The sequence below is a fragment of the Squalius cephalus genome, assembly GCF_949319135.1.
Source record: "Squalius cephalus genome assembly, chromosome: 3".
Taxonomy (NCBI): domain Eukaryota; kingdom Metazoa; phylum Chordata; class Actinopteri; order Cypriniformes; family Leuciscidae; genus Squalius; species Squalius cephalus.
In genome coordinates this window covers 13,429,470-13,453,133 of record NC_137124.1, presented here as the reverse complement: position 1 = coordinate 13,453,133, position 23,664 = coordinate 13,429,470, and the positions used below count along the sequence as shown (strand labels likewise).

The 23,664-nt window shown below is 37.3% G+C and overlaps 2 protein-coding genes across 3 annotated transcripts; one reads left to right on the top strand and one right to left on the bottom strand.

Moving 5' to 3' along the window:
* Positions 1-4,865: 4,865 nt before the first annotated feature.
* Positions 4,866-6,313, top strand: mespaa (mesoderm posterior aa; the record flags this gene model as incomplete). The annotated part of the gene is made up of 2 exons (XM_079866194.1): positions 4,866-5,676; positions 6,221-6,313. Exons 1-2 carry the CDS (start codon positions 5,065-5,067, stop codon positions 6,311-6,313), a joined length of 705 nt encoding a protein of 234 aa, XP_079722320.1. The 5' UTR covers positions 4,866-5,064.
* A 1,879-nt stretch (positions 6,314-8,192) lies between these two features.
* Positions 8,193-23,024, bottom strand: anpepla (alanyl (membrane) aminopeptidase-like a). 2 transcript variants are annotated; one of them, XM_079867208.1, is made up of 19 exons: positions 21,353-23,024; positions 20,284-20,426; positions 19,109-19,248; positions 18,849-18,975; positions 18,575-18,729; positions 18,372-18,485; positions 15,728-15,871; positions 15,560-15,625; positions 15,386-15,451; positions 15,098-15,276; positions 14,804-15,011; positions 14,647-14,702; positions 14,404-14,551; positions 14,159-14,250; positions 12,189-12,299; positions 11,623-11,790; positions 9,418-9,558; positions 9,258-9,336; positions 8,193-8,659 (listed from the first exon to the last, which is right to left on the bottom strand). In XM_079867208.1, exons 1-19 carry the CDS (start codon positions 21,958-21,960, stop codon positions 8,507-8,509), a joined length of 2,898 nt encoding a protein of 965 aa, XP_079723334.1. In that variant the 5' UTR covers positions 21,961-23,024; the 3' UTR covers positions 8,193-8,506. The 2 variants fall into 2 exon arrangements, with proteins under 2 accessions (XP_079723334.1, XP_079723335.1); XM_079867209.1 differs by lacking the exons at positions 18,372-18,485; positions 18,575-18,729; positions 18,849-18,975; positions 19,109-19,248 and having other exon boundaries at positions 15,728-15,867.
* Between the last annotated feature and the right edge of the window lie 640 nt (positions 23,025-23,664).

Genomic DNA, 23,664 nt, shown 5'->3' with positions numbered 1-23,664 from the left:
GTTACGCGCGACGTTCTAAAATAATCGAACTCTTTTATGACGCCATGTCTCTGGCGTCACTGACAGAAGAATGTCTGTTATGTTGTGTAGGCTAATGTATCCTTTAAATAGGCTATATTAAAATGTTATGGTATCCTCATGCTTATATAATTATTACTTCTGAATGACTACAATTTCTTTAAAAATGTTATTGAACTGTTTACAGTTAATGCCTACAAACGGCTAAATAGTTATAAACATTGTAGTAATGTTGCAAACATATGTTTATTAAAAATAAATATATATTAAGTATAATGTCTGCTTAATACATTTTGTATTATTAACATTTGAACAGTTTTATAAAATTACATTTGCGATTACAAAACGTAGGTGCAGCAGCAAGAAAATAGAAGCCTAACAAAGTTTTCTGTTGTGTATTTAATAATATAAATATATTACTTTTTATTTTACTATTTTATGTATTTTCAAAGACACAATAAAGGGCTGCCAACTCTCGCGCATTCAGCGCTCTCGCACCACACGTCCATTTTCTCATGCAGTGAAAAAACTTCACGGAGCAAAGAGGACACACACAATGCGCTAAATCACAAAAACCTCGAGCTTTCTTGTTTTTTGTAAAAAAAAATAAAATAAATGTATTACGAAATTCAAACAACAAATATCGTTTTGGCGCTTTCAATAGGCTATGGCGTGACATCGCTGCCTCAGATGAAGTGAAGCGGGGGCGCGCTTGAACCAATCATTCTCCAGGCAACTTGCAAGTGGCATGTGCCATCCTGAAACCGTCGTCTTGTGGTGCCATCTCAAAGAGGCACAAAATCTCTTTCTCGGACCTTTACCATGACTGTTCCCTGCTGCTGGTGGAATGATCTGCCTAACCCTAACTCAACCAGAGCTGCTGAGTCCGCATGGTATCTTTTTCGGCAGCATTTGATCCAGTTATACTAACACTTTCTCTTTTATTCTATTTATAAAATTAAAATAAAACAACTGCTTAAGTTAGTTTAACTGCTTCTATTGTTCTCATTTGTGGAGAAAAACAAATATTTGGATAAATGCGTCTGCTAAATGAATAAATGTAAATAAATAAAATGTACATTAGCCTATGGTCAATAATATATATTTATAGAAGCCATAATACCGTCCAGCTATAATATGACACAAATAGTATTTTGTCACTAGGTTTCTACCACCTAAATGTAGGAAAGAGAGAGTATATAGCACATATTTGGCATAAAGCAAACAAATACACATCAGTAGCTAACATGAAAATGTCTAACGTGCTTGGAAAAATATAGCCTACATTGTACATTTCCCAACATGCTCCTCAACTACTCCCGTATTCAGGATTAATTTGATAAATCCAAGGATAATCCAAAAACCTGACACTAGATGTCAGTAAAGTCTTAGTGTGTGTAAAAGAACAGCAGAAGGCTACTTGTATTCAAAAACAAAAAAAGTAAACATTTTCATCCGTGTTGTTTCACGCGTGAATATATGCTAGTTATAGTTTGTAGATTTATGACTGTTTTGTGACAATTTTGTTGTAAGACTATGGATATTTTTTTACCACACTATTACTATGGCAATACCATGTTTTTTCGACACCTCATACTTTTATTTTGCAAGGATGCATTAAATTGATCGATAGTGACAGTAAAGACCTTTACACTGACAAAAACACAAATGTTGTACTCTATTTAAAATAAATACTGTTCATTTGAAGAAAGAATCAGGCAAAAAAAAAAAAAAAAGATTTTCATCATTGACAATGAGAAGAAATGTTTCTTGAGCAGCAAATCGGCATATTAGAATGATTTCTGAAGGATCGTGTGACACTGAAGAGTAGCCTAATGATGTTAAAAAAAATCAGTGGACATCACCAAAATAAATTACATTTTAAAATATTTTAAACCAGAAAAAAAATATATTTGTAAATTAATATATTTCAGAAACATTAAAAAATCCCAAACCTTAGCATATAGTAGTGTATAATGGCAAGGTTTCTGGACATGTACGCCAGTTGGTGTTCTTCAGTGTTCTCTATGTCCATGCATATTGGAGCGCTCTGTAAATACTAAGGTAATCATTCAGAACCATGGTATATATATCAAAATATTACCCTATGATACACAACTGTACCATGGTACTGCCAAAGTAGTTTATTCTAAGCACAAATACATTCCCCAACATTCAGGCTCCCTCAGAAAACAATACAAGTTAAGAGAAGAACTAAAGTATTTGGGCAAAACTGTTCATAATGGATTTGTACCAGTTTTTGGACTATATTTCACCCTCATTAGATGTTTTCACATCTGTTTCCCTGTTTAAAATGCTTTGCAACCAGAGAATGTCTGATATGTTCTGTTTCAATGAATCCTGTAAATCTGGCACAGGGCTGCATCATAATAAGCGAAGCAAATGTGACACATCCTGGATGATTTAACTAAAACAATAACCAGAAAGGAAATTACTTTGACCTCATATGGTCACAAATATTTTGTGTGTTGTAGTATCACATCTAAGCACATCTAAGCACCAGGCATGATCCTTCAGATGTGATGTGTATTCAGATGGTGACAAGTGAAGCTTATTGTTGCTAATGAAGTTCAACTGCATGTGAAAAGCCATTCACGCCACTAAGTCTAGCCACAAATCTAGCTTTTGAGACCCCCCCCTCACATTACAAAATGTGAGTGAGCTGCATTTTAAATGCATAGAACAGTTGTGTGTGAATTACAGTATGTTGTGGAATTAGCCCACAAAGTTTATTTTGGCAGCTAATAAGGGATATTTGATGTGCAAATCCCAATGTCAAATACACACATTCAGCTCTTTCATCTTGGAAGGCAAATACACAATTAAAATGTGTGAATGTGTAACAATCACGTGTTAATCGGCTCATGATCACATGGGTGTTAAACTAAGTTAGAGGAAATCCCCCAAATTAGGTTAGAAATGACACCCTCTCATTCTGGTAGGTTAGTCAGGTTTATCACATTTATTACATTTTAATGCCATATCTGCAATCTACACTCTTAGAAAAAAAAGGTTTCATGGGGTTCTATACATAAAATGATCCCATGATGGGAACCCCTCAAACGTTCTATATATGAAGCACCAGACAGAACCCTTAATGGTTCTATATAGAACTTTTTCTTCTAATGGTGTTTACAGGGCAGTGATGTACTAAAAACTGAAACGTTTTTTTCTTTGCATACTAGACGACCCCATTGTCCAAACGATCCCCATTAGTTGAAAAACGACTGTATTATTCATTTCAGTCCAGTTGTTGGCGATGCCACTTTGTAAAGAAAAACTACGCGCCTATAGACTGAACGTGTAATACTCGTGTGCATGATGTCCCCATTTTCACAAATTTGCGTTTTTTAGTTTAGACGGTGATGATAACGGTATAGTTTTCAAAAACTTGCACTTTGAATCCCGTTTTCAAAAGTTTGTGTTTTCAGGCCCCCAAAACGCTGTTGTCGTGTAGGCTAAATGAACGACCAAAACAATTAAGTTTAGTTTTTTTATTTTTTTAGCTAAAAACCAGAATGCCTGTCAGGAATAATCATGAAATACATGAGAACTTGGATTCCTGTAAACATTTCTGAGGTGTAACTTCACACCTGTAATTGAGAAACTACACATTGAGAAAGTATCTTATATCTAGTTAAAATGTATATTTAAAAGCATCAATTGTGGTCACATTTTTGAGCACATCGCTAAAACCTTTTAGATAACATTAAAATGCATATAATTGTGTGTATGTGTGTCTCTGTTGATGCAGGAGTCAAATGCGACACTTCTGTTTGTGGGAACTGCGGTCACTGATCCCGTCCACCACCATCATCTGCTTCATCACTACAGGAGCCCTAAGAAGGTGTCATATTCAGACCCCTGAGGTCAAAATTTCATGTCTAGCTAAGAATGCAATCAAAGTGGTGTTAATCATGTTAACTTGAAGGAATGACTGTGATTTGATTGTGTTTTTCTCATGGTCCTCTCCACACATATTTTGATAGAAGTCAGATCAACTATGTTTTATCTGTTGGTAGAGCTACTGTGTTATCTGAATCAAACATGCTTTCCACACTGACCTTGAAATATCCAGATACTCTGGACTGTTCACGAGGCAAATACACATACGCACAGATATAAGTTCTTCATTATGGCTGGTCAGCTTCAGAGAGAGTGCTGCACTAAAGCAAAACTTCTCTGAAATGCTGTATAGATGCGACTAAAGAACTGGTCTGCATTTAACAATTCAACACTTTGTACTAGGTGGGATAGTTCACCCAAAAATACATATTTTGTCATCATTTACTCACTCTCATGTTGTTTCAAACCTGTATGAGTATTTTTCTTCTGTTGAACACAAAAGAAGATATTTTAAAGTAACCAGACAGTTAGTAACCAGGACGGTACCCATAGTATTTTTTTTTTTTCTACTATGGAAGTCATTGGGGGCTGTCAACTTTCTGATTACCAACATTCTTTAAAATATTTTCTTTTGTGTTCAACTCATATAGGTTTGAAACAACTTGAGGTTAAGTAATGACAAAATATTCATTTTTGGGTGAACTATCCCTTTAACAAATAACCTGGGCATCAGGATGTAGGTTCAAATGTTTATCTATAAGGGAAAGTGATGTAACTGGTCAGTATTGCATATATATATATATATATTGTATTTTAGCTTTCTTTTGGTCCACTTATAATTTTCCATTTTGACAAATGAATTTGAAGTACAAATATTCAATGTAGTTGCTCTACTATAGTATCTATCTATCTATCTATCTATCTATCTATCTATCTATCTATCTATCTATCATTTAAACTTTCAAGGGTTGTGTGTTCGGGGCTGTTTCTGGACGTCACACCTCAGATCTGAGGCTGGAGAAGCTGCTCTTTCCCACAGACCCCCTACTTCTGGTGTCACTTCTCCTCTCAAGTACTGACTGGAATCCTCAGAGGTGCCAACTCGCACCTCACGGAGGATATATACAGGAAGAACATGGTCCACCAGCAAACACAACCTCATTCAGCAACTCTACAGCCATGGATATCTCCAGTTCTGCTCTTCAGCTCCAAGACAACAGCGCTTTCCTTTTTGGCTGCGAGAACATTCTGGATCCGAGCTACGGCGTATCAGATGCGGGCTACTACAGCGCCGGCAGCAGCCTGTCTCCAACCTCTTCCATAGATTCCTGTGGCTTCTCCCCTCCAGCATACTCTTGCGGAGCGGGACACGACATCCTTCAGGTCTTCCCACTCGACAGCGGCACCACCCAGGAGAAGAGCAAGGGCCAGCCACCCAAGAGAACCGGGCGGCCAAGGTCAAAATTCCCTGGAGTGAAACGGGAAACCGCAAGTGAACGGGAGAAGCTGAGGATGAGGGATCTGACCAAAGCTCTTCAGCATCTCAGGACATACCTTCCTCCATCAGTGGCTCCTGCCGGAAAAACCCTGACCAAGATTGAGACGCTACGGCTCACTATCCAGTACATCTCCAGTCTGTCTGCTCAGCTCGAATTCAGTGAAGACGAGGCAAATCGTGGAAATCAGGCCGAGCTCGTCACCGCATCAACCATGTTTGGCAACTTCAGTGCGGCTCCTTCAGTTCCTCAAAGTTTTCCAGCTCAGCAGTTCCCACCTATGACCTGTTATCAGGTATGCACAGTACATGTTACTTAAATACTATTTATATGCTATAAAGTATTATTATTATTACTACTACTACTATTTATTATTAACCATTTAAATATGAAGTAAATTGAAACTTTATAGGCAATATTGTACTTTAATTGTTGTCGATGTTATTTTAGTTTCGTTGAGATACTATTATGTTTTTTATTCAAAGTTTAAATTAATAACAATTTAAATATATTTTCCATTTCATATTAATTTTATTTTAGTTATATTTATTTTACTACAAGTTAAACTAATTGAAAATGAGAAATGTTTCCTTGGCAATAATAAAAAATAAGTGTAAAAGTGTTTTATGTTTTTAGTTTTGGTTAGCTTTAGTTTACTACAATAATCTTTGTTGTTGTACTATGTAAAAAAAAAATGACTTAAAGTTGACCATATTTTAATTTTAATAGTAATAACAACAATTTAATAATTAATAATAATTTAAAAACATAAAAATAAGGTACATATGAAAAATGCTCCTGTTCTTTTTCTTAACTTGATCTGCATTTTATTTTTCCAGACTCAGAATCCAGTCGAAGGCGATTTCCTTTCATTCCCAGCTCAGGATTTTTGGATTCCCCAGCAACACAATTTCTTCCATGGACAGTGCTGATCTGATTAAAACAGACTGAAATGTAAAACCTGAATGCAAATATGAATCAGTGCAATGTCTGTAAGATAATGAAAATGAAAGACTTTATTTTTTTATATGTTTGTATAGCTATTTATTTTTTTGTATGTTAAAAATATATTAATATTTATGAATTGTATTTTTTTCCCCCGGCAAATAAAGCCTTGAAAAATCTTACATCACTTGTTTGAGTCGTTTTTAACTTTATATACAAATGATTTCAATAGTGTGCCCTTTATTCATCACAAACCATAAAGCAGCATCCTAATGAGAGGCAGCTGGGTGATGGTCATTCCTCGTTGTAATTCACATGTTTAAGGAAACCCTCCTGCAGAGCGAGCATTAATGTGGGCAGGATAGTAAACTAACTCTCACAGGGGCTCTTCCTCTGAAATGCAAGAGTCTGATACCTCTTTTAAGCAGTTCAGCATTTGCCTGTAAACAGTCACATGATGTGTTTCTTAATGCAACATAGACCTATTATATCTTAAAGTCACCATGAAATCAAAATGAACAATTCTTATTTTTTATGGAATATTGCAGCATTTATTATAATTTTTTTATCTGAGTGTCCACATATATTTTTTTATTATTCATGTGCCATTGTAATCTTTAATTAAAATAACTTCCCCTCCCTCTTGCAGCGACATCTCTTCTCTGATAACGTGTTTACTGGCGCGAGGGCGGGACAACCTGTCACTCACATGATATCCACCAATAGCAAACCACAACCATCCAATCAAATCCCGATGGACAAAAGTAAGTCCACAGTCTACATTGTAAGTCTAAATTATACAAGATAATCGCAACTACCGTTTCATGCCGACTTTAAGTACCCATGGTGCCAGCAACAAGGCGGTGTGGTGAGTATCTCAGGATGCCACATACATATCAGTTTGCACAGCAAAAAAGCCTTGCTGTGACTTTGTTAAAGATATTAATAGCACCATTAGTGACGTGTGTGACAGCTGTTCTTCAATGTCCATTTATGTCGTAAGAGTCTTAAAGGTGACAAGTCTGCAGCTGCTTTCAGACCCCATAATAATGAATGACTTCCTCACCCTCCCTTCCTCCCATTTGTGCAGTCTTGTCTACTTCCTCTGTTGAGTCCCTAATGACACAGAAGAATTAACCACGTTCATCTACTCACAGAATCAAGAAGTCCTGTTACGCTTTGATGTGCTGTTACATCTTGGCCTGTGAAATGGGTGGTCCATTCCACCATTAACTTTTCAAGTTGTATGTGCAAAATATGTATGTTTCCTTTCATTTCCTCCATAGATGTTTTAGAAACAACACCACCTTCACACACACACACTCATACTGATATTCCTATCATTATGAGGACACTCAATAGACGTAATACATTTTTTTTTTACTGTACAAACTGTATATGCTAACCCTAAACCCACCATCACAGAACATTTTCAGCATTTTTTACATTTTCAGAAAACAATTTCATTTGATTCATAAGCTGTTTTCCTCATGGAGACCAAAAATGTCCCTCAAGGTCAAAAATGAATGGTATTACTACTATACTTGTGGGATACCATACCATACCATACTATACCATAACGTAGAGTGTACCAGGCACACACACGTTGGGTTTTCATGTTTTATGGGGACCTTCCATAGATATGATTTTTATACTGTACAAACTCTATATTCTATTCCCTAACCTCAAACACAACTCTCACAGAAAACGTTCTACATTTTTACATTTTAGGAGACCAAAACATGTCCCCACAAGAACAAGGATTTCGGATCTTTGGGGACATTTTTCCCCATAACGTAGGGTTTACCAGGACCACACACACACACACGCACACACTCTCACAAACACACACAAAACAATTAAATGAAAAATTACAAACTTTTTTATTTGAAGTTGACATTCACAATAAGACTAGAGATTATGAGCATAAAAATATTTTATATTTATTGCAAAACAATTTGAGTAAAGACTGACTTCAGAATTATAAATGAGTAATAAAATACCACAAAATATTTTAATTATCTATTATGTTCAGAGGCACAGAACAGCAGATAACCAGACTTTATTAAATAAAGTCTCTATTCATTTTCAGGGGGAACATATATATATATATATTGTAAAAGAGTCAAATATGAAAATATTGTACACAAATATATAGAATATTAATATTGACACTGCGTTTAGACTGACTGTTCAATCAGCCAATTCATCACGTGCCCTTTGTTTTCAGATACCCATTTAAAGTTGGCTTTAGTCTGCTCAATGGCCTGTTCTATTGCATACGACTCAGTATCAAAACTGCTCGCTGCAATTTCCTCTTTGAATCGTTGTAACTGTGATTTGCCAAAGAAACAGAGAGAAAGAAAGAGATAAATACACACATTTTCATATTTTCAGCAAGACACGTGTTATGTCTACGACACATCTCAAGAAAAAAAGAAAAGAAAAATAGATTACAGCATAACAACAGACCATTAATTTTAAGTATAATTTAAAAATACAAAATATTACATAGTAACTACTGTTCAAGTTTGGGGTCAGTATTTTTTTTAATTAACTTTAGAAATAATTAGCAATTAATCTCTTTATTTAGCAAGGATGTATTACATTTGATCAAATAATTCATTTTATATTTGTCAAATACATTTGAACATTTTTCAAATAAATGTTCTTTTGAACTTGTGATTATTAATCAAATAATAACAGGAATAAATAGCATTTTAAAATATAATAGAACATTTTAAAATTGTAATAATAATTTACAATATTGTTGTTTTTACTAGATTTTTGATCAAATAAATGAAGTCTTAGTAAGCACAAAGAGAGAGTGAAAAAAGCATACCAATCTTAAACGTTTGAACGGCATTGTATTAATGTTTGTTTTGTATTTGACCCATCCCCAAAGCAACCTCTTATTAAAATAGCACAAACCTTTTGCAGTTCAAATTCTGTAGAAAACGTTTTTGTGATGCCGTGAATCAATCTGTCAAATGAGGATCTTGTTTCGTAACTATAGAGATCACGTAACAGAAAAAGTCAGTAGAGAGTAAATACTGCATGTTTTGTTGAAAGAAGGAAATGCACCACTTACTCTTTAATTATATATTCCCAGTTGGCTCTGACGAAGTCCCAAGCCAACGGCTGCCCTATTACATTGCCCGCAACATACACAATAGCGAAGATAACGTCCTGCTTCCTAATCAGGTTTGGATCTGTTGTGTATTCCAGGTACCTTTAAAAAACAAAAGGCAATTACATGAGTATATATTACATCTACAAATTGACTTGAGCTAGCTTTGAAAGCTTAAGATCTTCAGAGCATCCCCAAAGCCACGCATCCTCCAAAACACATGAACGCATACAGCATAGAGCAAACAAAAGCGTCACAAGAGACGGCGTTAAACTACCTCATGTCTCAAAGCACATGACATTACAATGAACATAACTTAAAGAGCACTGACCTGTACCATCTGACTGCTGCAGATTAATTTCGCCGTTGATTGTGTTGCCATTGAAACGCATAAATTCGAGTCACAAAGTGAGTATAACGTCATGGATTTCCATCTCTACCAAATTACAGTAGTTATGGCGTGAACGTAGCATAAGCTCATTGTTTTGGTTCAGGAGGAACTGTAAAAGGTGGCTGCTGTTTCGGCTGCTCAGCGTCTGACGTCTGTCAATTGCCCTGTCCAAATACACTTGCAGTCTTTGCACTTGACCACTTGTCTACTTACATGACATATTTCCTGTATTTGGCCCAAGTGTTCAAGTAGGCGTGTTCAACTTACAGTGGAATATTTTCCTCAACATCTCACGATTTAGGGGCCCGAAATACCCTACCTTTAACCCCGCCCCCCGGAATCAAAATGTACATTTTTTAGCTTTTAATATGAATATGTTAGCCTTAAGGTTAAAAATAAGATGGTTCCAAAACAATGACAAAATTTGCATTTAGGAGACTTAAGGCCTGTTCACACCGGGACGAATTTCGCGCGCGATATTCGCCGACGTTTAACGCCTCATGACTAAACAAAGGGCGCCAATGTGAGTGTGCACACCGGCGCGAAAAACGCCACGCGTAAAAGCGTCATTTTTTAAAAAGACTCTTGGATTAGTTTTTTTGGTTTGACGCGCCGCGTCAAAAACTATCCGACCAATGAGATTGGCGCTTTTGTTCACGTGTCTGGAGCTTCTGAAGTTACAGTAAAACACAACTTGGGGGCGCTCAAACACAAAACGGTCTTGCCGAGCACACATACCTAACGGCGAAGAAGATATACACCAAGTAGTGTCTACACTGCCGGGAAGAAATAAGACGAGGAAGATGCAAGGCAAGATGATTGTAGAGCTGCTGGTCTCGTTGGTGTCGGAACATAAAGTACTGTATGACAAACGCGACAGCGACTACAAAATCTTGATAAAAGAGAACTGTTATGGAGTGGTTTCTGTTTTACATTAAGCGCCATCTAATGTCAGGGAATGAATTTGCATGTTCACTCGGCTCATCGTCAGCGAAAATCGCTTGGGTGTGAAAACAAAAAACGCGTTGAAAAACGCTGGCGAATAACGCGCGCCGATATTCGTCCCGGTGTGTAGGGCCCTTTAGTCTCTCACTTCTGCTAAAATGGATCACTGATTTTTATGATATCACTGTGGACTTCAGCTTCTCATCACATCTTCTGTCCAATCAAATGCTCAGAATCTACGCGTCCCACCCCCTATGCTATAAATACCACCAGGCCAAAGCGACCGTTGACACGTCACGGAGCAATATGGGTTGGAGATGTGTGTTTGGTTACTCAAACACTCAAGTTTTATTCCGTTTTCCAACTGTACGTTGGTTAAGAACGAAATGGCTAGAATGTATTCATACAATCCAACGTATCTTCAGCGCTCGGATTCGCTTCCATGGTGCTGTCAAGTACGACTTGCAGTCTGTGAGGTAAACTAAACACTATTGGCTATTTGAAAAGGGGGAGGAGTCATTCAATATTTCCCGCCTTAGCTTCCTGTTTCAGTGGAAATTACGTCAACGCATCGTACAAAGCTGCATGTTCCAAGGCACTTCAGTGGCCTTTAAAACAAATTCATTGAAATAAACAGACTTCTGTCTCGCATACATGCTACACTGTTCAAAAGGTTGGGGTCAGTAAGAATTTTTAAATGTTTTTAAAGTCTCTAATGCTCATCAAGGCTGCATTTATTTGAAACATTATTACCTTTGAACCCACCAAAAAAAAAAAAACACCTTTGAACAATAGTTTATGTTCTAGGATGCCGTATATATAGGGCTCACCTGTTTAACAGCCAGGTCTCTTTAGTGCAGGATAGACCAAATAACAGTTTATCTGCCTCTGCAGCAATAGTACTGTTCTTGAACATCTTCCATCCAAAATTCCACTCCTCAACACCACCAGCTGCAATGGCATTACAGTACACCATCTGCTTCAGATTTGGGGGAATTCTTGAGTGAAAAAAATCAAATAAGATTGAAATGAAATGAACTGAACAAAACCGAAACAGTAAGAGCTAAAGTGATCTGACTTGAATTGAAGTGATCAATACTTGAATGAACAGACCTAGAAAGAACTGAACTAGTTTGAACTGAATTCTGACTTGAATTGTCAATAGTGTGAATAGACCTAGAAAGAGCTGAACTAGCTACAGAGTAGAACTGAATTGAATTACACTCCCATGAACAGAATTAAACCTATCTGTCTTGAACTGAATTCTGACTGTAACTGAACTGAATTGAATCTCTGAACTGAACTGAATTCAAGTAAATTAGCAGAAGCAGACAAAGCTGAACTGGCATGTACTATATTTAGATTTCGGGCTGAGAGAAGCGGGTTACTGTCATACGGGTTACTGTCAGGCTTCTTCATCCATTGTCTGTACCACATCCTAGTGAGCTCTGAACATCCTTTCACTCCAGTTTTGCAGGCCATTGAAATAACATTCAGTTGGTTGTGTCTATAAACAGAATTCACTCAAATCAGACAATATTTCAGTAACCTCCATCACTAATATTTATGAAACAGAAGTGATATAATCTGTGTTCCAATTCAGAGGCTGCATCCTTTGAAGGATGCCGCTAAGTTCGGATAGAGCATTGTTAAATGGGACGGTCTAGCCTACGGAGGACTGTTCGTGTTGTCTAGCAAATCTAAAAGCTGCCATTGATGAGCGGCAGTAATGTTTGTACTGGACTTTTTTTTTTTTTAAGTTATATTCAACTGTCTGAAAACAAAACTGTCTAAATATGTTCACCTTGGTACATTTCTGTACATAATAAAGAGTATAAACTATATAAAATCGTGTCTTAGTAAAATACAAGTCAACATTTAAACTGCTTTTTTATATATATTTCTATTTTTACATTTGTATCATTACGTATTTGAGTAAGTTGAAACCCACTACTTAAGTGTAATCCGGCAATTTCTCTCAAAAAAATCCTGTTGTCACCGGTGCACAATGAATTCTGGGGTAGAGTAGACCACGAAGGGTCCATCTGTTGTATCCTTCATTGCCCGGGAAATGAAGGCGGATTTCGAGGCCGCATTTGAAGGAGCTTTCTAATTGGGACAGTACTCGTCACGCCGCTGTGGCACAATCGGCTTAAAAGGATGCAATCTCTGAATTGGGACGCAGCTTTATTTTAAAGTGGTCATTTCATATTTTCAATTTTTTATCATTTTTATTTCCACTGTGGTCTACGTAAAGTGTCAGTAATGGTTTTGGATCAAAAATAACAGTAATAATTTAATTTTATAGGACCATATTCCACTCCGACCCCTGTTTTTTGCATTTGTGCCTAGGCTATATGGTTTTTATTTAAACATCTTTGCATGCAAAATTACCAGTGGGTTTGCACAAGATTTTACAGATTTCCTCACATCTTATTTATATTTACCACATTGTTCTTGTAATAGTATATATTTCCTCATTTCCTCAATATGTTCATGTCTTTTTGTGGTCTGTTTGTTGTCAATACAGAACGAGTTGCTTAGTTTCAATAAATGTTCCTTTTTTACCGAGGAGGAAGTTTTCATAGTACTTAGGGGTGTCCAAACTCAGTCTTGGAGGGCCGCTGTCCTGCAGAGTTTATCTCTAAACTTGCCTTAACACATCTGCCTGGAAGTTTCTAGTATGCCTAGTAAGGATGTGCCCGAAGCCTAATTCCATATCCGGAAAGGCACGGAAAATGAATATCACATGCTAAAGGGACATGCCTAGGCTTGCTGTGGTAGTCGGTTACATTATAGTACATCAGATTTCACTTATCACATGAAGATAGTAGGGAGGATTACTGACAGGACAATATCAGAGGATTTGGTGCGCAACAGATCCTGAGCCTCCTTGACAAATATCTTATCTTTCATGCCAGAGACGGTGATTCAAATCCCGCTCTGAGAGGGTCGAGTCGAGTAGGATCAGAGGGGGTTATACATGGATTGGCACTTCGAATTCTACCCGGAAATAGTTGACCATCTGGGTACCTTTGGAATACTCATTTCAACATACTACGATTTGAGTCGCACCAATTTTAATTTGTTTATGATGGATAGTGTGCGAATTGAGACACAGCACTTGATTAGTTGGTTCAGGTGTGTTTATTTGGGGTTGGAGCTGAACTCTGCACAACAGTGGCCCTTCAGGATTGGACACCCCTGGTTTAACACTTTTATCTCCAAAGAGCAAGAACAATTTGATTTCCCATGATGTGACCCCTTTAAAATGATTTTGTGGTCATAGTTAAAGTTATAGCTGATGTGTTGTGTTACTAAAGTATTATTTAGAATAAACTGTGAAAGAGGGAATCTTGTATTTACTGGTCTGTGTATCTTGGGGGTTTCTGAGTCCAGTTTGATGTGATAACTTTGAAGTGGTCAAAAAGAGGTTGCACCTTTCTCCGCATGTAAGTCTGGAGTGTTTTAAAGAAATAGATAAACAAACACATTTCGTACTGTACAGTCCTGAATGAACATTCTCTGACTGTATTGAAAATAATTAATAATGTAGAATGCATATATATATATATATATATATGTGTGTGTGTGTGTGTGTGTGTGTATACCTGCAAAGGTCCATAAACTTCTGATCGCTCAAACATGAGGAAAAAGTAGTCCATATTTCTTATTGCAGCTTCCCATGGTATGTATTCCTTCTCCTCAGAGAGATACTTGGTTGTTCTCAGAGCCAGGGTTACGTTGATTAACTTGGCCCTTTGAATGATCAGATTCAGATGAAAATCAATTTTATTATTTTGAGCAAGTTAAATATGTCCATTGATTAAATGTCTCTGGAGAAGAGAGCTTACCTCGCCAAATTAAATGCATCATCGATGATCTGGCCCCTGTTAAGAACTGAAATAACCTATGTGTATAGAAGGAAATATATATATATATATATATATATATATATATATATTGAATATGCTGAATGTTTTAACTTAATTAAATGTATGAGATACTAACTTTATGATCTGAAGTCAGTTGTGTAAAAAGACGTTCCCAGTTGTGGGAATCATAATTAACCCTGTAGAATCCTGTGACATTGAGGTTGGCCAATACCCAGTCAGTATCTGTCTTCATGGATTCATATGAAGCAGTTTTAGTAAGCAGCCAGTGATGACCCATGTTGCTACCACTCTTCATCCAGGTGATTGGCACAAACCATTCGTAACTGCAATTATTTTTGAAGATACGCACAGTGCAAGTTCTGAAACAATAGGACATGAATCCGAACAAATATTGTCAGGGTAAACATACTTGTAGTCAGATGTCATGATGCTGTCTGCTGCCTCTGGGTCTATCAGGAAGTGCTGCTGAGAGATACGTCCTGTTTGTGTGTCAATAGTTACTACAGGGAAACCCATCTGAAGAATCCAACGATTCATAATTTCTTTTATTGAGGCTGGTAGCTGGATGCTTGAATCTGCATCTACAACCTAAAAAAAAGATTTTATACAAATCAAATTATAATAAAAATAATGGCTAAAAAACAAACACACTTATGCAAATATTTAAGGAATACATTGCATCAATTTTGTAACTTACATCCTGCAGTTTTTCCCAAAGATCTGTGTACACAGTGTTGCTGTATGCATACTCTTTCAAGTAGTTCTGTGGAAATCGTGTGAAAGTGTTATTCTAAGAAAAAGTCACTCAGTCGCACGAATGTATAATAAAAACTCAAACTTTAGAACATCAAACCCTTTGAAATACACATACATGAAGTCCTTTAGCAAAGACAGGCTCCGTCAGAAATTCCGACAGCATTCTCAGTATTGCAGCCCCCTGCAACAACAAAAATGTGTCCTTATTCGTTAACTAAAAACAATGCAATGTAACACTGCTTAATAGTGTTATTTCAAATTGTCTTTAGCACATGATGGAAACCTTGCTATAGGTGATTTCATCAAATAGCATATTGATTTGATCCGGTGTATTGACATCATACTCTCTTGAAGACAGCGGGTGTGAGGAAACAAAAGCGTCGGCTTCAAATGCACTCTGAACCTGCTGCTGCATCATCAGATCTTTCTTCAAGAGAGAGAGAGAGAGAGAGAGAGAGAGAGAAAAGACAGCTATCTTGTTACATCTTCATTCATGCATTATGTATTTTAACAAATTATCTGTTAAGCATTATTTGTTAATGTTATTAAAATTACTTTTAATGTGTTAACAGTAACTTCTATAAAGAGCTTAATTTTGCTCATGATTATTAATTATGTTATGTGACGTTCGCCCCACACATTTATGGTAGGGTGAAAGGAAGACGCACTCTGCTAATCTGGCAGTTACAATGAATGAATATTGATTGAGCTACTTGACCTTAAATCACTGTGGCATCATGAGAGATAGGGTTTCACCAAAGTGTGGGTTGCTTCACAAATCGAGTCCAGGCAGAGATCAAGTCTTTGTCTTCTTTTTAATAATCAACTCAAATCTCCAAAACTTTTTAACCAAAACACTCTTCAATCTTATCTTTATGCTCTCTAACAGAAAACAGCCCGTCTCTCTGTTCTCAGCTCATTAACAGCTTTTCTCCTGGGCATGGGACATCTTCACTCGCACCAGCTGTGTCCCCACCACTGAGGAACCTGGTAACTGTAGCCCGGGACTAGGTGGCCATCTTGGTTTGTAGTCCCCATTGCTGCAACCACCTAGACGGCACATACCTTGCCTCTATGACACACCCTCTCATGATGCCACAATCACGGAATGTTACCAAGCCACATCTGCAAGAAATTCATTTCGAAATTATACCCTAATTTATTATCGGGCGCAAAGAGGACGCAATTTTCGTTGGAAAACAGAAAGCGGGTATTTGCGTGACATAAATATTTTTAACGTGATACTCAAACAATGGTTCATGGGTCAAGATGCTGAAAACTGCAGATTATTAAGGGGCCTTTTACACAACGCTGTTTTAAACTTTTTGTGTGTTTTGGTCGTTCATTTACGTCGTGGGGGCCTGAAATTAGATTCTACACCCTACACCCAGAACTAGTGCAAGTGATATGGAGGACGTATGGGACCGCGGCGGTAGATGTGATCGGACGCTCATGTCACTTGGCAGGGTTTCGTAGGGAGACTGGACTCTACACCCAGAACTAGTGCAAGTGAAATGGAGGATGTATGTGACCGCGGCAGTAGATGTGATCGCGGACAGTCAGACATCTCACTTACTCACTACCTTCACTGGTTTTCCCTGATGGATGAACAGGGATCTCTGGGTCTGGATGCACTAGTCCATGACTGGCCAGACACGACACTATATGCTTTCCCCCCGTCACCACTGATTTGGAGGACTCTGTGTCAAGTGCGCGACTGCGGCCACCGTCTGCTTTTCACTGATAATAGGACCACCTTGACGTCTGCCCAACAGACCAGGCCTCCTGAGTCAGCTAGAAGGAATAGTTTGGCACCCACATCTAGATCGACTGAAACTGTGGGTGTGGCCATTGGGCCCACCAGGCCTCTTTTGGAGTGTTCAGTGAGGACCAGGGACATTGTTTTAAATACATGTGCGGCATCTTCGCGAAAGTTGTATGCTTGTAAGTGGGAGGTGTTCTCTGACTGATGTTCTAGCCGTGATCCATTACACTGCTCAGTGGGATGTATTTTGCATTTTCTGCAACATCTTTTGGAACTTGGGCATTCTACATCTACACTAAAGGTGCATGTGGCGGCTTTAGCAGCTCACCGATCAGAGTTTAGTGACTCTTCACTTGGGTCTGACCAGCTGATTTTTTCTTTCTTGAAAGGAGCTAATCATCTGTGTCCTCCACGAGGCATGCGGAGTCCGACATGGGACTTGGGTATGGTTCTCAATTCCTAGTGTCACCCCCCATTTGATCCAATGTTAGAGTCTGACATGAAATTGCTGTCCTTTAAGACTGCATTTCTCTTGGCCATTACAACAGCAAAGTGTGTGAGTGCACTCCATGTGTTATCAGCGAGTTCCCCCTGTTTGCGCTGGAGTAGTGGATTCAGTACTGTTTCATTGTGGTCCAATCCGGCATTTCTACCCAAGATTTTGTCTCCACTGTTTAATGAACCAGCCTATTGTGTTGGCTGCACTGGCACCAGATCAAGCTGACATACGGTTGGAGCTATGTCCAGTTAGGTCTTTGAAGGCTTACATTGATAAGACAGCAGTCTGGCGTAAGACTGATCAATTGTTTGTCTGTTTTAGTGATACACACAGAGATGCTACACTTTCTAAACAGAGACTGGCGCACTGGGTGACGCAGGTCATTTCTCATGCGTACGAGTCTATGGGGCAGTCTGCGCCCTCATCTATTCACTGTCATTCTTCACGCGCTTTGGCAACATCTTGTGCAGCGTTCAGAGGAGTATCGCTTTCTAGGTATTCATCTTCCACTAGTGCTTTCAGCACTGCCTCTGGCAGACTGGAGCAAAAGGAAATAGAACGCTGGTTACAAATTCCTAGTGTATTCTTATTTTGTTTGCTACTATTTTATGAACATAAAAATGATCTTCCTAAACTTGGGGAATATAGTGAATACAAACTTACAATATTCCAGGTGGGCTCAGCATAATCCGCTCCAAGAACTGACACATAACTCGCAAAGCCTTCGTTGAGCCACAGGTCGTTCCACCATCTCATGGTCACAAGGTTCCCAAACCACTAAATTAATTTATTGTCATTAGTTAAATTGATTAGATAAAGCTGTTTAAAAAGACCACTATTAGAAACATACCACATAGTCCACATACCATGTGTGCAAGTTCATGTGTGATTACAGTGATCACCCATTCTTTATCTTTATTGGAGGACACTTTAGGGTCGTAGAAAAGAGATTGTTCTCTGTATGTGACCAGACCCCAGTTTTCCATTGCTCCAGCAGCGAAATTGGGCAGTGCGATTTGATCTAGGGATAAGAAAGTAATAGTCTGACTGGTTTTCCCCCCAATGGCCCCTTTTTGTGTTTTTGTATGAAACAGATTGAGAAATGAAGTTTGGAAAGAACTTGCTTGTTTAAACTCTCACCTGATTTGGCTAGAGGGTATTTGATGTTGTAATAGTTTTCGAAATACTTCAAAATAGGGAATGTCACATTAAGGGCGTAATCTCCCTGTCCGTTCTCAATGGCTTCTCTACGTCCCCAGATTCTGATCTAAAAAAAAAAAGGTTTTTATGCATTTGGTGGAAAAATACATGAATACATTTAATACCCATTTATTTTGTTGTCTGCATTTAAAAGATATGTATAAAAGGAAAGAAGAGAGCAAGAGAGTAAGAATATCTACCAAAACATTGGCCTCTGGTGGGGATCGTATGTTGATAAATTCACTGACGACGAAGGCCAACAGATATGTTGACATTTTTTCAGTTGGCTCAAATCTGGTCAGTAAAACCTCTTGATTATCTATAGTGATGCTTTCAGTGCCTAGAAACGTGAGAATATGAGTGAAGAATTAAAATGTCTACAGATAAATCCATGCAATACCATTCAAAGGTTGGGGGTTAATTCGATTTTTGTGTGTTTTTAAAGAAGTCTCTTATGCTCACCTATCAGGCCGCATTTATTTGATCAAAAATACAGTAAAAAGAGTGCAATTGTGAAAAAAAAAATATTACAATTTAAAATAAGTGTTTTCTATTTTAATATATTTTAAATATCACGTGTCACATGATCCTTTAGAAATCATTCTAATATCCGATTTGGTGCTCAAGAAACATTTCTTATTATTATCAGTGTTGAAAACTGTTAATAGTGTTAATATTTTGTGGAAACCTTGATAGAAAAAGACCTTAATGCAGCATCTATTTGAAAGATTTTTTTGTAATATTAAACATGTCTTTTCTGTCACTTTTGATCAATTGAATGCATCCTTGCTGAATCAAATTAATACTTTTTAAATCTTACTAACCCCAAGCAGTTATAGGAAGAAAAAAAAAACATTTAAAATAATTGTTAGTAATGTCAAATGTAAAACTCGTCAGTGCTGTTGATGGGGAAAAATAAAGCATCAGTAAGTGATTAAAGAGCAGGTTATTATCCACACCCAACAATCAAGGCTACCATTATTCAACTTTGGAAAAACTTCAGTCGAGTTGACATAATTGGTAAGGTCTAAACTTCTGAAGTGTTTCATGTTGGCAATGTGTCTTCAACTTCAAAAGATTTGTGGAACTCAGAATCTCATTGAATCTGTGTCTTGTTGAAGTATCAAGAAGCATATGCTTAATGTCATAAATGATAGGATTTTCATAATTTATATGATATTTTTTTCAGAAAGGTATTTCAATTGTGAAAATTGAGTATAGAAGCATATGCAAATGGACTCTATGATAATGTCGAGCTTTGTTTAAACTGAAAAAGCAATATTGTCAGTATATTGTCTAATATTTTCTATTATTAATAGAAAATACTATCTTGCCCTCAATACCTATTACATTTGTCACTGATGTGTGCACTAACCCAGCTCCATGCCGTTAGCAAGGGCCACAGTTCCAGGAGGGTGTATGAGAGTCAGGTGGAACACGGCCTTCAATGACGGCTCATCAAAGCAGGGGAAAGTTTTCCGGGCGGAAGTGGGCTGCATTTGAGTTGTGGCAACAACTCTGCCAAAATGAAAGTTATATTAGTTATGTTTGTAAGAACTAGCTGTGTGATTTAGCATGTCTTCACAAATGTCTCAATAATACGAGGGAATTAATTGGGAAACATTTAGTAATTCAATAACTATGAAAATATACAGCAGTGACTTGTGGTGTAAGATTTCTAGAGCTATTTTAAACATGTTTAAAATGTAAACATTAAGGCCTGTTTTCACAGACAGGGTTTATATTAAGCCAGGATTAGACCTTAGTAAAATTAGGACATTTAAGTAGCTTTATAAATGTGCCTTTGAAAAAAAACACATGAAAAGTGCATCTTGAGACAAAACAATGACAATGACATATTTTAAGATCTGTCAGTACAAGTCTCTCTCAGTTAAAACAGCTCAAACATGCATTTTTGTCTGGGACTAAGATAAAGCCTTGTCTGTGAAACCAGGGCTAAATATGTGTTCCCCTTTTTTTAAAATTAGCTATAATTCTGTCATGACCTGATAGTAATTGAGATACATAAAATATTTATTTTTTTTCATTTTAAAATGACATTTTAAATGAAATGCGTCACAGGACAATGTAAATGAATATTAAAAAAAATAGAAGTTGATAAAAATTTGTGGGAAAAAAACATACTGTATAAGAAATGGTGATCTGTTACAGGACCTAAAATACCTGTACCTTATACATAAATATACTAAATTAAAAAGGTTGAATAAAAATAATTATCAACTACCTACTTAAATACAGGGATTATATTAAAAATAAAATGTTTTGTTATAAATCATTTTATACTTATGAAATAATTATATCTTTTTTATGAGAATTAGTGTAAGTGTTTACCTTGATGGTGATTACATAAGCGGTTAAAATACAAACGTTTCAATCTCTTCTTTCTTACCAAAGTCATTTCAGCAGTAATTATAAAGTCTTACTTTTTCACGCCATTTTCTACGTATTCGCTTCTGTAAAATCCTCCGAGGTCATCTGATAACTCTCCACGGAATTCTGTGTAGAGCCAATAGGATTTTCCAACTTGTAGTTTTTCTTTCAGATGAATCACCATAAACTGTGTTTCTGTTTTAAACCAGGTTTTCAGTATGGCCGGAGCGCTTGTCCCTCCCAAACCCATCAGTTTCGCATGGTGCATCTCCGACGTCAAGGTGAAGTTCAGTTTATTGGAATGCATAATGATCAGGTTGGTCTCCTTCACGCACTTGATTGCCACTCCAGATTTCCCAGTGAAAATGTACATCCCATGCTTGTCCGTCACCAACCGAGGCCAAAGCGTCACATTGTAGTACTCAGGACTAAGGCTGTCAGGCAGTCTGTACTTGTCCCAGGGTTCTGAGTTGTTGGAGGTTTCTGAGGTGCTGTAGGGTTTTGTTGTCATCTCCACACCAGTCTCGTCTATGCTGTTTACCTCGTTTTTCCGTTTCTCTTGAGCGTAGAGCACTGATAAAGCAAGGATGGTGAGCACGGCCCCAACGCTCAGCCCAAGTAGCAGAAATCCTATGGGCTTACTGATGTAGCCTTTCCCCATGACTGCTGAGTTAGAATGAAGCCTCAGGAGATGTTGTGAGGAAAGATACAAGAGTTAATGATGGGGCCAGGACACGATCAAGTCTATCTGGACAGTGTTGATGTGTGTGTGAGTGTTTCATTAAATAGTGCTGACTGATGAATCATGCTGCTGTTGCTATATACCACTTCTGTGAAAAATAGTTACACAAGCTCTAAATGTTAGCATATGTTGCAAACAATGACAAATATGTCTTTGTTGTTTGCATTTGACTTGACTTTGCATGCAACTTTTGTTTGCCAAGTAAAAGTGGGTTGCAGGGCTTATTAGGGATCGCTTCAGAGTTATTACATTACTGTTGAAATCGCTTTAAGCCTGTTCCAAGTTAATATTTCAAACATTACGAGCAGCCTCATGGCTTTCATTTTACTTGTGGTCATGATCGTGGATGACATGAAAATGATCCAGCGGAGGTCAACAAGTGTGTATGCTTTATTATAAGGTTACATGTTAATATGTCATTATGACAAGTTATAAGTTTATACAGAAAAGAGGAATGCACACTAAAAATATACAGACCCAGTCATACAGCTTGAAAAAATTATCTCAAGAAGTTTCCACACCTTGATTATTTATTCATGAGGGGGAAAAACACATGTATAAGTATCATGTAACAAAAGATGTCTTAAACATTTTTTTGTACAATGTCTAACGCAACCATTCAAAAGCTGGGTTTAGTAAGAATTTTTTTTTTTTCAATGTTTTTGAAAGAAGTCTCTTATGCCTATCAAGACTGCATTTATTTGGTCAGAAATACAGTAAAATGTAATGTATTCCTGTGATGCAAAGCTGAATTTTCAGCATAATTAATTCAGTCTTCATTGTCACATGATCCTTCAGAAATCATTGTAATATGCTGATTTGATGTTCAATAAACATTTCATTTTATGATTCTTTTTTTCAGGATACTTTAATGAACAGGGAGTTCAAACAAACCACTTATGTTAAGCCCAATCCCCACCCCCTCCACCCCCACAAAAAAAGACTTGCTGACTCCAAATTTTTTAACAGCAGCATGTCTGTACTGTTTCATGTCAGCATAAATGATTAATATGTCAATAATAGCAAGATAACAATACACAGATACAAATAATTTTACATTTTAATAACAAAATACGAGTGGCAGTTGCCCAGAAACAATTGGTGTTGTGTGTGGTTGACTGTACAGATGCTGGGGTGTTCTGGGTGTTTGCAAGGATGCTACTTACTCATATCAAAAGACCAAGTTTTCCAGGGCCTAGATATAGCTAGGATCATATGTAAGTAAGTCTATAGGATTTTTTTTTATTCTTCGCCCAAGTCCAAACACTTAGAAAAGTAGCACACATCTCTTAAACAATATGCATGATTTGAGTTATCATTTATGATCATAGCAGATTGGGTGCAGGATGAGTCCATGTATTAAATGTGCTTTGTGTAATATTTAGGAGGATCTCTTGACAGAAATGCAATATCATATACATAACTATGTTTTCAGTGGTGTATAAAGACCTTACATAATGAACCGTTATGTTTTTATTACCTTAGAACGAGCCGTTTCTATCTACATACACCGCGGGTCCCCTTATATTGAAATATATCGATATGTCTACAGTAGCCCTAAACGGACAAACTACTACAGAGCGCGTTTCGTCACTATGTTGTTCTTTGTACAGAGGAGCTAGC